Source organism: Jatropha curcas, chromosome 9, assembly GCF_041381405.1.
Source record: "Jatropha curcas cultivar XTBG-Jc1 chromosome 9, XTBG_Jcur_1.0, whole genome shotgun sequence".
Classification (NCBI taxonomy): Eukaryota; Viridiplantae; Streptophyta; class Magnoliopsida; order Malpighiales; family Euphorbiaceae; genus Jatropha; species Jatropha curcas.
The window spans coordinates 6,871,612-6,887,957 of NC_143159.1; the positions used below are offsets into that span (position 1 = coordinate 6,871,612).

The following is a 16,346-nucleotide window of genomic DNA, read 5'->3' on the forward strand; positions in this document are numbered from 1 at the left end:
AAAAAAAAAAAAAAAAAAACCGCACACAGAGAGGCAAAGAGAAAGAGAAACGAATAGACTCAGACTCTCATTTCCACTCTCTCTCTACTTTCTCTCTCATCCCTACGTTTCCTTCTGTCTGTCTGTCTCTCTCTCTCTCTCCATTCACACCACCTCATTTGAGCTTGAAGTTTTGAGGTACTTTTTGTTTATGTCTGTATAAAGTTTTAACCCTGAATTAATCTTAAATAATTGATTATGATTGTGGTTATGATTTATAGTAATCAACGATTTATTACGTCTATTTTATAGTTTAGTTGTATGAAAATGACGTTTCTCTTGCCCTAGATTCTGAAAATGCAGTTGTGATCCGATCTCTGTACGCTTCTCCATTTCCACTTTTGCTGATTTTATCCATTTTAATTCACATTTTGTTAACTGTTTCAATCAAAAAATTTAAAATTGAATTTGAATTTTGTATGTATTTCTATATCTAATGGTGGGTTTGCATTTGAAGGATCTCAAGCTTCTAAAGGACTGGAATTTTCATTTTGGGTTGTTTTGTCTGTGCTAGTATTGTAGTTGTGTTGGGGAAAGATGCAAGCTTGCATGTGAGGTTGCCTTGAATAATTCATTTCATTCTTATACAGGGATAGAAAATAAAGTTTCTACAAGGTGAAATTTTGGTGGCGGGGCAGTAATTTGGGTGATGATCGGGTCGAGAAGCTTTGTTTTGGCTTAGCTAAAAGGAGGGAGTTCTCTGGCACTTGCATCGCGTGGCGAGGTATTGTATTTTTTGTAGCTTTTAGATTTTAGTTTCTTTTTTCTTTTCCATTCTTTTTGGCGATTTTTTTCTTCCATATTTTGTTGCATGAGATTTTTTTTTATCAGTTGTTGTATGCAAATTTGATTTTGTAATGTGGGCATTGTGTAGGATTTAAATTCATGCTGTTATAAGGGGGCTGGGGAGGGAATAGATATTGAAGTTGTAAAATAACGTAGTTGCTTTACTTTTGGTTTTGGTTGGGTTGATACAAGTTTGAGCCCTGAGAATTTTAGAGAATTGGTTTTTGTTAGTTAATTGTGATCTGATTGTCAATGACATCATTTAGCAATATGCAAGTCGATTTATTTCTTTATTTTTTTTTTTGGCTGTTTTTTTTCTTTTCATAGTTGGTCCTACGCAGGTGTTTTTTATAATTAGGTTTATTGTTATGTTAGGAGCAGGACTCAGTGATTCATGTGCCTATAGGATACAAAATTGAAACAGTTCATTAGCTGTGTTTTCTGTACTGAGTGACAATTTTTTGTGTTGGAAATTGACTGATTACTTTGAGGACCCAGAATCTTAGACAGAGCTAAAAGTCGTGCTTTGGTGCAGATGTCAAAGTCTCCCTCCTTTGATATGCGAGAGGAATCCTCAAGTACTTCCCTGTCCAGGTTAGAATTTTTTTTTTTTGGTTCAGATGAGATGGATATTTGCTTGTCTGACAAACATTTTGGTAACTAATTAATTATGGGAAAATTACAGTACGGTTCCTGGTTTGCGAAATACAACTGGTCCGTCCCTGTTTTTTTTTTAAATATACCAATTTGTCCCTATGTTTTGCTTCCGTTATATTACTGGATCCTTCTGTCCATTTATTGTATCTTTTCCGTTAAGTCAACAAGAAAACACAAAGGTCAAAAGAAAAAATACTAAAATATTTTACTAAAAAAATTACAATACGGTTCTTATAGTTTGAAAAATACAATTAGTCTGTCTCTGTGTTTTTAAAAATAAAAAGGATATATTCGTCATTTCATAAGGTATTTAATGGATAAAACGCAAAAATTGGATAGAAGGACCTTATAGTCTGACGGAAGTAAAATATAAGGATGTTCTAATCTATTTTAAGAAAGATAAGGACGGATTAGTTGTATTTCAGAAACTCAAGGATCGTACTGTAATTTTCCCATTAATTATTTTCTGTAGTTCAAAATAAGCTTCCATATCCTATATTAAAATAAAAAACTAAAACAAAAGCAGACCCACAGAAACAACTGGAATTGAATTTCAAGATAATAATTAACAGAAGTACATCATCACCTATCTAACCTGTTGCTGGAAACAAATTGATGTTAAATTTATTATCTTTTATTCTTCCTTAAATGCTGATCATTTGCAATCGGCTTCATTGATTACATCAGGGGATCAAATGGGACATCAGAGAAGAATGATCCAGATGATACAGTGGCTACAGTTGCTCGCTTTATTGAGAAGCTGCATGCCAAAGTATCTTCACCACACGAGAAAGAACTTATTACGGCACGTCTACTTGGTCTGGCTAAATCTAAAAAGGAGGCAAGGGCAATCTTTGGTTCTCATGTGCAAGCAATGCCATTGTTCATATCCATTCTCAGGAGTGGAACTCCTGGTGCAAAAGTTAATGTTGCTGGAACTCTAAGTACTCTATGCAAAGATGATGACTTACGAGTGAAGGTACTTCTTGGTGGGTGTATCCCACCTTTACTCTCGCTTTTAAAGTCGGAATCAATTGATGCTAGGAAGGCAGCAGCAGAAGCACTTTATGAAGTTTCTTCAGAGGGTCTTTCAGATGATAATGTTGGTATGAAAATATTTGTTACAGAAGGTGTAGTACCAACTTTGTGGGATCAGCTCAATCCACAGAACAAGCAGGACAAAGTAGTAGAGGGGTATGTTACTGGGGCCTTGAGAAACCTTTGTGGGGCCAAAGATGACTATTGGAGAGCAACACTTGAGGCTGGAGGAGTAGATATCATTGTGGGTCTTCTGTCATCTGATAATGCTGCTGCGCAGTCCAATGCAGCTTCTCTTTTGGCCCGTCTAATGTTGGCTTTCAGTGATAGTATCCCCAAAGTAATTGATTCTGGTGCCATAAGAGCTTTGCTTCAGCTTGTGGATCAGAACAATGATGTTTCAGTCCGTGCTAGTGCCGCTGATGCTTTGGAGGTTGTTTCCTCAAAGTCAGCAAAAGCTAAAAAAGCTGTTATGGATGCAAATGGTGTTAATGTGCTTATTGGGGCTGTAGTAGCTCCTTCTAAAGAATGCATGCAAGGGGAGTCTGCTCAGGCTTTGCAGAGCCATGCAACTCGAGCTTTAGCAAATATCTATGGTGGTATGCCTTCTTTAATACTGTATCTTGGAGAACTATCACAATCCCCTCGCCTTACTGCACCAGTTGCTGATATAATTGGAGCACTCGCCTATGCTTTGATGGTCTTTGAACATGACTCTGGTGCTGATGAAGAATACTTTGATACGACAAAAATAGAGGATATATTAGTGAAGCTTTTGAAGCCTCGTGATACTAAGTTGATCCAAGAACGTATTCTTGAGGCTATGGCAAGCCTTTATGGCAACATCCACCTTGGAAATTCCCTTAATCACGCTGAAGCGAAGAAGGTTCTTATTGGTCTTATTACAATGGCTCTTGGGGATTCACAGGAGTATCTAATAATATCTTTAACCAGCTTATGCCGTGATGGAATTGGTATTTGGGAGGCCATTGGCAAGAGAGAAGGAATTCAATTACTCATATCATTATTAGGTTTGTCCAGTGAGCAGCATCAAGAGTATGCCGTTCGGTTGCTAGCAATCTTGACTGACCAAGTTGATGATAGCAAGTGGGCCATAACTGCTGCAGGTGGGATTCCTCCGCTGGTGCAATTATTGGAGACAGGTTCTCAGAAGGCAAAGGAGGATGCGGCACATATTCTATGGAACTTGTGCTGTCACAGTGAAGATATTCGGGCTTGTGTTGAGAGTGCAGGAGCCGTCCCAGCATTCTTATGGCTTCTAAAATGTGGTGGACAAAAAGGTCAAGAAGCCTCAGCTAAGGCACTTAAGAAGCTTGTCCGAACAGCTGATTCTGCCACAATTAATCAATTATTAGCTCTTCTCCTTATGGACTCTTCTGGCTCGAAGGCACATATAATAAAAGTTTTGGGTCATGTACTTACAATGGCATCACTCCAGGACATTGTGCAAAGGGGATCTGCTGCTAATAAAGCATTAAAATCTCTTATCCAGGTTCTTAACTCCTCTAATGAAGAAACCCAAGAGTATGCGGCTTCTGTTCTTGCTGATCTATTCAACACAAGGCAGGATATATGTGATAGTCTTGCAGCTGATGAAATTGTCCATCCTTGCATGAAGCTTTTGACTGGTAATAATACTCAAGTTGTTGCAACGCAGTTGGCTAGAACATTGAGTGCCTTGTCTCGTCCAACCAAGACCAAGACTACCAACAAGATGCCTTATATTGCAGAAGGGGATGTGAAACCTCTAATTAAGTTGGCTAAGACTTCTTCCATTGATGCTGCTGAGACTGCAGTTGCTGCACTGGCCAATCTTCTCTCTGATCCCCAGATTGCTGCTGAAGCTCTGGCAGAAGATGTTGTTGCGGCTCTAACAAGAGTCCTTGGTGAAGGAACTTCAGAAGGGAAGAAGAATGCTTCACGGGCCCTTCATCAATTGCTGAAACATTTCCCAGTGGGTGATGTGCTTAAGGGAAATGCGCAATGCCGTTTTACAGTACTTGCTATTCTTGATTCCTTGAATGGAATGAATATGAATGGCACTGATGCTGCAGATGCTTTAGATGTAGTTGCACTCTTGGCCAGGACAAAAGAGGGTGCAAACAATACTTACCCTCCTTGGGCCGCACTTGCTGAAGTACCTTCAAGCTTAGAATCTTTATTATACTGCTTGACTGAGGGACGCCCTCCATTGCAAGATAAGGCAATAGAAATTTTGTCTAGGCTTTGTAGGGATCAACCAGTTATGCTAGGTGACATGTTGATTGCAAGATCAAGATCAATTGGTTCTCTTGCTAATAGAATAATGAATTCTTCCAGTTTAGAAGTGAGAGTTGGGGGAACTGCTTTGTTTGTATGTGCTGCAAAAGAACACAAAAGAAAAACAATGGCAGCACTTGATTTATCAGGATATTCAAAACCCCTCATATATGCTTTAGTGGATATGGCCAAGCAAAATTCTAGCTGTTCATCTTTAGAAATTGAAGTCAGAACTCCAAGAGGATTTTTTGAAAAATCAGCCCTCCAGGAAGGAGATGAATTTGATATTCTTGATCCTTCCCTTGTTTTAGGAGGTACTGTTGCCATATGGCTGCTATCAATAATTTCAACATTTCATGATAAGAACAAGCTCATTGTAATGGAAGCTGGTGTACTTGAGGCCTTATCTGATAAGCTTTTAAATTATGCATCCAATTCACAGGTATGACTATCAGTCTAATGAAATTTTTTATACTCACTTATAATAATTCATTTTGCTGTGATGAATTGCTATCTAATAAGATGAGAAGTAGTGATATTGATTAGTTCATGTATTGCATGCCTATTTAAATAAAGTTATTTTATGACCACATAAATGAACGTTCGTGCATCAAAAACAGTGTTCGGTTCATTGTCGACAGACTTTAAGGGGGCAAAGAATTGCCTAATTTGCTTTCTTTCAAATGTGACGGATTTATATACTTTTTGTTAACAAGATTTAAGGAGCCAAATGGAAAATTTATACACGATGCAGTTGTTGCTTTTTTTGTCTGATTTGGCTTCCATGATGGAACCCATGTTGACCTAGAACATTTGGTAGTTGAGCTAAGAAAACTTTTTCTTTGTTCTCAGGCAGAATTTGAGGACACAGAGGGCATATGGATTAGTGCCTTGCTCCTGGCTATCTTGTTCCAAGATGAAACTGTTGTGCTCTCTCCTACAACAATGCGGATCATTCCTTCACTTGCTCATTTGCTAAAATCTGATGAAATGATTGACAAATATTTTGCTGCTCAAGCATTGGCTAGCATTGTTTGCAATGGAAACAAGGGACTAAGTCTTACCATCGCAAATTCCGGTGCTGTTGCTGGATTGATAACGTTAATTGGTTACACAGAAGCAGATATGCCAAACCTTGTTACTTTATCAGAAGAATTTTCTCTGGTGAAAAATCCTGCTCAAGTTATTCTGGAACGCCTTTTTGAAATTGAAGAAGTAAGAGTTGGCTCCACCGCAAGGAAATCTATTCCTTTGCTGGTAGATCTCTTGAGACCTATCCCTGATAGGCCAGGTGCCCCTCCAGTTTCTGTTCAACTCTTAACACGTATTGCAAAAGGTAGTGATCCAAATAAATTAATCATGGCTGAAACTGGAGCTCTGGATGCTTTATCAAAATACCTCTCTTTGAGTCCTAAGGACTCTACTGAGGCCTCTATTTCTGAACTGTTAAGAATCCTGTTCAGAAATCCTGAAATCATTCGGTATGAAGCGTCCCTTAATTCTACGAATCAACTCATAGCAGTACTTCATCTGGGGTCAAGAGATGCTAGATTTAGTGCTGCAAGGGCTCTTCATGAACTTTTTGAAGCAGGGAACATCAGAGACTCTGAATTAGCTTGGCAGGCTGTTCAGCCATTGGTTGACATGCTTAATGCCACGTCAGAGAGTGAGCAGGAGGCTGCTCTTGTTGCCTTGATCAAACTAACTTCAGGAAATACTTCAAAAGCAGCTCTATTCACTGATTTGGAAGGGAATCCTCTTGAGACTTTACACAAAATATTTTCTTCTGCATCTTCCATGGAATTGAAGAGAGATGCTGCAGAGCTCTGCTTTATTCTGTTTAGCAATGCCAAATTCAGAACAAATCCAATTGCCTCAGAGTGCATACAGCCTCTTGTATCTCTTATGCAGTCTGAATCGAGTTCAGTTACGGAAGCTGGGGTTTGTGCTTTTCAGAAACTGTTGGATGATGAGAATCTGGTGGAGATTGCAGCAGCCTATGATACTCTTGTGGATCTTCTTGTTGGCTTAGTATCTGGGACAAATTATCGACTTATTGAAGGCAGCATCTGTGCCTTAATAAAGTTGGGGAAGGATCGGGCTCCACGCAAATTGGATATGGTTAAAGCAGGTGTTATAGATAAATGTCTTGTGCTACTCCCTATTGCCCCTGATTCATTATGCTCTGCAATCGCGGAATTGTTCCGCATTTTGACAAATAGTGGTGCAATTGCTAGAAGCTCAGATGCTGCAAAAATAGTAGAACCCCTTTTTATGGTCTTGCTTCGGCCTGATTTTGGTTTGTGGGGACAGCACAGTGCATTACAAGCACTTGTAAATATTTTGGAGAAGCCACAGAGCCTCGTAACATTGAAACTGACCCCTAGCCAAGTCATTGAACCTTTAATTGCATTTCTGGAATCTCCGTCTCAAGCCATTCAGCAGCTGGGCACAGAATTGCTTTCTCATCTTCTTGCACAAGAACATTTTCAGCAAGATATCACAACAAAAAATGCAGTTGTACCACTTGTGCGTCTTGCAGGAATTGGAATACTAAACCTTCAGCAAACGGCAACAAAGGCACTAGAAAAAATTTCCACTAGCTGGCCAAAAGTTGTTGCTGATGCTGGAGGTATTTTTGAGATTGCGAAGGTTATAATTCAAGATGATCCTGAGCCACCACTTGAGCTGTGGGAAACAGCTGCTTTGGTTTTATCAAACATTTTGCATTTCAATACAGAGTACTACTTTAAGGTTCCCTTGGTAGTTCTTGTCAAAATGTTGCACTCTTCAGTTGATAGCACTATTAAAGTGGCTCTTAATGCTTTAATTGTTCATGAAAGGACTGATGCTTCAAGTGCAGAGCAAATGGCTGAAGCTGGTGCTGTAGATGCTTTGTTGGACTTGCTAAGATCTCATCAGTGTGAAGAGTTATCTGGAAGATTACTTGAAGCTTTATTTAATCATGTTAGGGTTCGAGAGATGAAGGTTTCCAAGTATGCTATTGCACCTTTATCGCAGTATCTGTTAGACCCACAAACCAGATCAGACACCTGCAGGCTACTTGCTGCTCTAGCTATTGGAGATCTTTCTCAGCAGGAAGGACTTGCTAGGTCCACTGATTCTGTTTCAGCATGCCGTGTTCTGGTGAGCTTGCTTGAAGATCAGCCATCTGAAGAAATGACAATGGTGGCAATTTGTGCATTGCAGAATTTTGTTATGCATAGTCGGACGAATAGGAGGGCTGTTGCAGAAGCAGGTGGCATATTAATAGTTCAGGAATTGTTAATGTCTAGTAGTGCTGATGTTGCTGGTCAAGCAGCAATGCTGATCAGATTTCTATTTTCTAATCACACTCTCCAAGAGTATGTATCAACTGAGCTCATCAGATCCTTGACAGGTAAGTTCAGTTCCATTTTACATATTTACAGTTGTATGAGATTGCAAATGGCTAGAAAATTTCAAATACAGGTATTTGGATTCAAACTATAGTTCAAATTGCATGGAATTGTAAACAATCGGAAGCAAATATGTTACAATGAAATTTTAAGGGTGCATAGAAATAATTTTTTAGCAGGTACTATAACTCCATCTAGATCCATGAACCCGTCCAATTAATAACTTATACATTATCATTATCATTCAAGTTCATATCCTGCCATTTGAAATATCCACCTATTGCAGACAGGAGTCGACAGATTTACGTATAAGATGTAAACTCAGCTGCTATTATACTTCCAAAGTAATTACCAACATTGGTTTTCAGTTCTAAAGATTTCAACTTTTTAGCCATTCTTGTTTAGGCCCCGCCATTAGAGATGGTTTTTAGGTGTGTTCTTTCTGTCTTGATTCAGTTGACTGTAACTTAGAGTTATTTTAAACCAGATAGTTCTTCAGTGTTATTTTGACTTGGAAAATTTTCATTTTGTTTGGCTTGTGGTTATGAGGGAAGACTGTAATCTTTTGATAAGATAAGAAACTTTATTGAGAAGAAATAAATTTGTATACACCATGGAGGACAGTGAATCCTCCTATAGAATTGAAATGACAATGAAAGATAAGAACATAAAAACAATAAAAGTTGACAATGGAGGACAGAAAAAAGAACAGTGAAAGTTGGCTGACATTTAAATGGATCCCTCTGGATTTCTAAAAGCATAAGCCCATGTAAAGGCAAACACAGTGTCTGTCCCAAAACAAACTAAAGGATTCTGGAGGAAATTTGGGGAAAGTTATCTGCAGATAATGTCAAAATGGTATATGACAGATAATATCTAAAGTAGAAACTTAGTTTGATTTTCGGTATTCATGGTATTATCTTTTGATTTGTTATATTGACTATGTTTCTGCTTCCCTCCCTACTTTTATCTAATTATAGAAACCTGTCATCACTTTGTTGTGCAGCTGCATTTGAGAGAGAGTTGTGGTCAACAGCAACCATCAATGTACAGGTCTTGAAAACATTGAATGTCATTTTAACCAACTTTCCTAAGCTCCATGTTTCTGAAGCAGCTACCCTGTGTATCCCCTATTTAATAAATGCACTCAAGTCGGGCAATGAGGTGGCGCAAGAATCTGTATTGGATACCTTATTCTTGTTAAAACAGTCATGGTCAGCCATATCAATTGATGTTGCAAAGTCTCAAGCAATAGTTGCTGCTGAAGCTATTCCTGTTCTGCAAATGCTGATGAAGACCTGCCCACCAAGTTTCCATGAGAAAGCAGACCTCCTGTTGCACTGCTTACCGGGGTGTTTAACTGTTACCATTAAGCGCGGGAACAATCTCAAGCAGACAGTGGGAAACACTAATGCCTTCTGTCGATTAACGATAGGCAATGGTCCTCCCCGGCAGACCAAGGTATGATGTTTTCGACGATTGTTTGCAAAAAGAAACCATTTATTTTGCAGCTGGTGTAGGATCTTTCCAATTTTAGTGAAATCCACAGCATTTAGTTGCAGCATTTCTTAGGATATAAATGAATAAATGATTGCCTGCCAGGCTAGATTATGAGAGAGGCTTAAGAATGTGTATCTTCTAATAAGTCTGCTGCACCTAGCTATGCCATATGGAATTTGTACAAATGAGCCCCTGGGTGACTGATGCACTATGTGTATCGTTTTATATATTATGAAATCACAAATAGTTTCTATTTTATCTCTTCAATAGTCTGAGCCAACAGATTAGTTAGATATAGTTTCCTTTTTTCTCTCTCTTGATGGGATAGATATCTTAAGTTTAAGAACTTCTCCTCTTTCACCAAATGGGATGAAAACATTAATATGCCTTCAAACTGGTGAAATTTCAAGGTAAATAAACAACTCCGAATTCTTGGAAAATTTTGCATGGTCTTGTAATTATTGAAGATTTTCTGTTTCCAGAACCAGAAACTGGAACTTTGTATGCCAAGTGGTGATTTTATATACCGATTTTTGATATCTAGTTGCAGCTGCATTTCATATTATAATAATGATTTGCTATATGTATCAGGTTGTGAGCCACAGTATCTCACCAGAATGGGAAGAAGGGTTCACATGGGCTTTTGATGTGCCACCAAAAGGACAAAAACTTCACATTATATGCAAAAGTAAAAATACTTTTGGCAAGGTACTTAACTATTTAAGCTATATTTTTTTTAGCAATAATTCATAAACTGAGCAGATTGACATGCTCGTTCAACCATTTTCATCATCAATTCTTGCTTATCAATTATCATGTTATTTTTGTTCATTGCCTTTGTTCTGTGAAGATCACTTGATGATCTTAAGAACTATGCCTATTCAGCGTATGGTGATTGTAATGAGCAATTTTTTTAGGAGTATAATAGCTTGACAATGCTGTGACCTGAGGTGGTTTTTTTTCTTTTTTCCTTTTTTCAGTCAACTCTTGGAAAAGTAACTATCCAAATTGACAAGGTTGTGACAGAAGGCGTATACAACGGATTATTCAGCCTTAATCATGAAAGTAACAAAGATGGTTCTTCCAGGACGCTTGAAATTGAGATTAGCTGGACCAACAGGACATCAGAATGATGGCCTGTGAAGAAGGATATAAGGTAATTGTACAAGAAACTGCATAGAAATCAAGTACAGCAGTCAGCAAAAAAGAGGACAGAATCATTAATACTCATTTACCCAATGGGATTATAGGAAGTTATCTTGCTTGTAAGTATTTACATCATTTGAAGGTCCAGTTTTGTAGTAACAAAACTTAAGCTGCCTGACATGTAAACTGTAAAATGTTCATCAATTTGCAGAGGTGAAAAAGGGTGAGGGTCACGCCCGTGGCATAGGAAAATATAAACGTTATTATTTGCAAGGTTGCTGTACAGGTCAGTCTATAGGTATTAGCAATTAAGTCATATTATAGAGCAGTATGGAGAAAATGATTAAATCAGCTTTTCCACTTTAAAGGGCACGTTTTTGGTGGTACCGTGGTAGGAATAAGCTGTAATTCTGCTTGTAATGAATATATGAGAATTGATGCCAAGTATAATTAAAAGCAGATATTTGAAATTTTGAATTCCTTCAAACATTTTTATAATTTTTGACGCATGCTGAAAACCAAAAATGCTTGTAGATAGTCACTGTTGCGTAAAATACCAACCTGCAACGAGTCCGACTGGAAGTTCAAAACGAAAATAAGCAACCATGTCCAGGATTCCTTAATCCAAACAGCTCGTAACTCATTTTATTTCAATTTAGGAAATGTTAAATAATGGAGATGAAAATCAGCAGCAGTAGCAAAAGCTTCTGTCTTAAGCTTTAAAAAAGGATTTAATCGTCACATTTCCTGAGTGGCCATTTTTCTGGTTCATTTTCTCTGTGCATGATAATAGTAATCCCCAGTTCGCTCTCCAATTACGCGAGGGGAATTAGAGAGAAAAACGAGAGAAGGTGGTGAAAGTGAACAGAAGAAAGCAGAAAATTTTCACCCAGTGGAGTGGGAATTCATGACATTTTAATGTAGAATAATAAAAATGCAACCAATGAGCTGCAAGACTACCATTAAAAATATATATATATATATATATATATATATATATATATATGAGGAAAGCCAAGTAGCATTCAAGCTTCAATCATCAAAGCACTTTAACTGGCACATGTGAAACTTTACATTCTTAAACATGGATGACTTCAATTAAACAATTTAATTGTCTCGAGTTGAAATCAGCAGGATGTGATGTAGCAAGCAGAAGCAACATGTGAACTACTTTGCTGCAGCAACCAGTGTAGATCGAGCCCGTGTAAATGAAGAAATTAGCGATCCAAGTTGCAACTTATCATTGCACCCGAAACTCAACCTGTACCTGCAGATTACAGGAAGCCTCGGCTTAATTCAAGCAAGACGTCAGAAAATCTTCACCACCAAAAGTGTCTTTCTCATTACAGAACCTTTTGGGAGAAAGAAACATTGTCAGCCATGATAATAATTATACAAGAAAAAGAGATGATTACATACTCTATGTCAGCCATGTCATTAATTAACTGAACTCTGACATCTGATGGCATCTTAATCTTAAAAACGAACCTGTTAGAAAAGTCCAGCAAAAACATGTCAACCAATGCAAATTCCTAGAAGTTTATACCCAAAAATACTTAGACACTTACATAGTCACTTCTCTCACAATATCTACTAATGCCAATCCTTTCTTTGTCTTGATTTCAGAAATTCCTATAGAGCATTTAGTACAGAAAATAAATAATAGAAATAAATCAAAATCAGCTCATAACTATATGAAACAATGGCATTATAGAATAGATAGTTCAATACGTTTTAAAGTTTCAGCAAATGATTCATTTAGAAGCCAGTAAGATATTTGCTCAATGTCTCTGGGCAATGGATTTCCAGTGCACAGGTATACAGCTTCTTCCGTGATTTGCTCAGAAGCCATGTGTGTTGACTGCATACATCAGAAAAAGGGAATAAGGTGTCACTTTGGATTCATTAACACGACAGGGCAAACAGGAACCATAATGTAATTGGCATCAAGGATTATATTCTCTTTTCTTTTCTTTTGAAAACAGTGCATATCCCATTTAATGCCTAGTTATGCTAGCATATATGGAGAGAAAAAAGAGGATAAGAGGAGAACTAGGGAAGAAATTTCTTCACTATTTAGCACCCAGCCGTGCAAAACACCATAACAAACTGATATTTGCATGTATTAACACCAAACTACATTCAGCAAAGGTATTGATGAAGAAATAGAGATTTTTCTACTTACACACTGCCATCAATTTGCCAAAATCAGAAATATTGACATCAGAGCGATCATTTGGTAGATTGCACCATGATGGTACTGTGAAAGTGTACACTATTTCTATACACAATACCACCAAACGATCTGTGCTTATATACATAAACGATTAAATAATCTTAGAACCTGCAATATGTTCAAAGCCTTCCTCATATCGCCATTGCAAAGTCGCACAAGTGCTGCTAAGCCACTCTCAGTAACATCAAGCCTAATTCAAAGAGGAAAATGGAGTTATTAGGCATTAATGGATAATCTATAATAAACAATTAGGCCAGATCAAAATGGTTACTACTTCTGGCAAGTTAGTATTTTTCTTCTGCATAAACTCGAAGGAACTCCTCCATTGTTCATCTTGACTCTTCAAACTGGTTCAAAGCAAGAGGCCCCAAAAGGGGAACCCAGTTTGATTCCACAGAAGTAAGTTCCCCATGTTTCTCCCATCCCCCAGTCAAGTCCCATGAAAACTTTACTTATGCACCCTTCATTTTTTAAAGAAAAACTTCACAAGAGCAAAAACATCTCTTTTTTTTTTTTTTTGAAATAAAAAGAAAATATATGTAAAAGGCTTTCGCAGAGAAAGAATATGTTCATCTGCAGTGGTTTATGAACTAGAGATGCTTCATTAATTCTTTTAAACTTATATGATATTGATACTGGAAATATGAATACACATGTAAGAATCCAGCATAAACAAAGGCATCATCTAATTTATACAGTACAATATATAATAGAAATCTGCCAAAAAAAAAAAAAAAGAAGAAACAGCACCCCTTACCCTTCAGATTTTATAACATGTTTTAGTCGTTCAGAAACATGTATTGGATCAAGAGGAGCAAATCGAAACCGAGTACATCTAGACTGTAGTGCTGGAATAATCTTGTTCACATGATTACAGATAAGGGTAAATCGAGTGTTCTTCGTGTATTTCTCAATCACTAAACCACAAATCAACAGAATAAATAAACATCATTCTGCAAGAAATAACTAGGAGCTGGGAAAAAAAGAATAGTGACAAATAACACTTGGTACCTCTACGCAAGGCAAATTGTGCATCCTTTGTCATGGCATCTGCCTCATCTAGTAAGACCAACTTTACAGATGACTTTGCACTGCAAGTATTAAACCCTTTGGTGATTAGCTATAATGATAAAGAGACATTAAAGGGTACTTTCAGGCCTAAAAGCAAATTTACCTGGGCCAACAAATCAAAAAAAAAAAACTAAATGAATAAATAAATATAGCAAAAATAAAATACCTTCCTATGAATAAGAACACAAGTGCAAATATAATCACATACAAATAAGAATAGAAGTGCAAATATAACTACATATCATAATGCATTCTTAACCATCCTGACCAGCAAAATTATTTAACTTAATTGTGATGTGACCAGTGATATTATTCAACTCAATTGGTGAAAAATCAGTATCAAAACATATATCTTGATGTATTTTTCTGAAATTTTCAGGCTTCAAAAAGGACACCTTGTAGAGAAGCAACAACAACAATATAATAAATGTTCCTCCGCATACAAAGATTACTCCTAAAGTAACTAGAGACCAGCAGCACAAAGTTTTATGATGTATTAAGAAAATCGAAGCAAAATCAATAGCAGATGTGGGTTTTGACTGAAGGCAAGCAAGTGTATAGAGATGAATTGACTGGAGAGTGTAACCTCTAAACTACCATTAAATCATGTGATTTTTGGAACGGAATGTATAGATGGCATCAATTTTCAGGTGAAACAAAAAAAATTGACCTATATGTCATTTAAAGTATGGCTTAACATCCAAAGGGACAAATGAAATATGCAACTTTTAGCCAAAGTCCATTACCATTACTGGACAGAAATTTCCCAATATTAAGGTCTATTTGAAACATATTCAGAGCTTGCTGATCACTCAAAACCCACTATTATGCTAAAGGAAAAGAAGAACGTCAAAAACGATCCTCTAACAAGTATCTGGAACAACATTCAGAAAGCATGAAGATACTAATTGTCCGAAATTCCATGTACATGAGATTACCTGAAAGAGAAGCTCTGAGTGCTAGCAAAATCTTGTATCTGCTGTCGCACCACACCAATTCCCCTGTCATCTGATGCATTCAGCTCCAAAATCATATTGTGGTACTGTGCTCCATACAGTTTACGCGCCACAGCAAGAATAGTCGAAGTTTTTCCAGTGCCAGGAGGACCATATAGCAGGAGATGGGGCAGTCTATTTTCACTGGTGAGCCTATCGACTATTCCAGCCAAGCAAACCAAAAAGTGTAGCGTTACTATGGATATATCATAATACAAAGTACAAACCAGAAGTTGCCGAACTGATCTTGCTTGGAATATCATAATACAAAGTACAATTGTTTGTTTACTGTTTCTCAATTATAATCGAACCAAAATAAAATGACAAAGAATACCAAAATAAAACAGTCAAAAAAAATGTAAACATAGAAACTTTATCCAGGATTAAGAAAAAAAATCCATAAATACATGACCGCTCAATGACTATACAAAAAGGAGGGGAAGAAGAAACTAAAAGATGGACAAAATTGAAAAAAATAAAAAAACGAATTTTCAAAAACCAGTTCGAATTCTTCTAATCTCTACTCCTGCTACTTCCTATTAACTAATTGAACCATCAAATTAAATTGCTAAACGCCTATGTATAAGCACACATGCAGTGAAAACCCTAAAGGGAAAAAGCTCAGGATACTTACTGGTATCAACAATGTCGCGATGAGCAGCGACATCCGCAAGTGACTGAGGCCGATACTTCTCCACCCAAGGAACGGCTTTAATATCGGGAGGAGTGCCGGCTACAACGACATTTTTGCCCTTGTTTGTTTCGTACGAGTCGTTCTGTTTCTGGTCTTCGTTCTCGTCTCCGTCGATGTCCATAAAAGATTCTTTCTCATTCATCTCTTTCACTCTCTATCTACGCGGCTCGTGACTCGCGACTCGACTCAGTTTCTCCGTGCTGTATTGTACTTCGCTTTGAAGAGCTATGAAGTAAGAGTGTGTACTGTACAAAAAAGAGGTTTTGGCTGATGCGAGGTTTTGACGATGGCGCCAAGCAGATTTTAAGGCAGGTTTGGAAAGCAGGATGCGGGCTTTTGTTATTGTTCAATAGTTTTGGGCAGCCCATGGTTATTATAATTGGGCTATTTGGAATCTGAATCTGCTGACCATGGGCTGACATGACCCAAGACGTGAGAAATGACTTACGTCATATGCTAAAATTAACTAATGAAAGCATCGCTAAAACATAATTAAAAATCCAGTA

The 16,346-nt window shown here is 37.4% G+C and overlaps 2 protein-coding genes across 4 annotated transcripts; one reads left to right on the forward strand and one right to left on the reverse strand.

The window, feature by feature from the left end:
* Nucleotides 1–11,314, forward strand: LOC105638976 (CELLULOSE SYNTHASE INTERACTIVE 3). Of its 3 annotated transcripts, XR_001047094.4 has the most exons (9): nt 1–177; nt 630–763; nt 1,361–1,419; nt 2,170–5,242; nt 5,653–8,200; nt 9,205–9,659; nt 10,290–10,406; nt 10,679–10,963; nt 11,056–11,314. XR_001047094.4 is itself a non-coding variant. In XM_012222902.4 (8 exons), the coding sequence occupies exons 3-8, from the start codon at nt 1,361–1,363 to the stop codon at nt 10,829–10,831; spliced, it is 6,405 nt and encodes a 2,134-aa protein (XP_012078292.1). In that variant the 5' UTR covers nt 1–177; nt 630–763; the 3' UTR covers nt 10,832–11,314. The 3 variants fall into 3 exon arrangements, 2 of the variants coding, with proteins under 2 accessions (XP_012078292.1, XP_020536932.1); XM_012222902.4 differs by having other exon boundaries at nt 10,679–11,314; XM_020681273.3 differs by lacking the exon at nt 1–177 and adding an exon at nt 227–358 and having other exon boundaries at nt 10,679–11,314.
* A 549-nt stretch (nt 11,315–11,863) lies between these two features.
* On the reverse strand, nt 11,864–16,129 carry LOC105638977 (replication factor C subunit 3). The gene is made up of 9 exons (XM_012222903.4): nt 15,781–16,129; nt 15,090–15,306; nt 14,092–14,171; nt 13,838–13,997; nt 13,189–13,270; nt 12,576–12,705; nt 12,413–12,476; nt 12,264–12,332; nt 11,864–12,111 (listed from the first exon to the last, which is right to left on the reverse strand). Exons 1-9 carry the CDS (start codon nt 15,980–15,982, stop codon nt 12,012–12,014), a joined length of 1,104 nt encoding a protein of 367 aa, XP_012078293.1. The 5' UTR covers nt 15,983–16,129; the 3' UTR covers nt 11,864–12,011.
* Nucleotides 16,130–16,346: the final 217 nt, after the last annotated feature.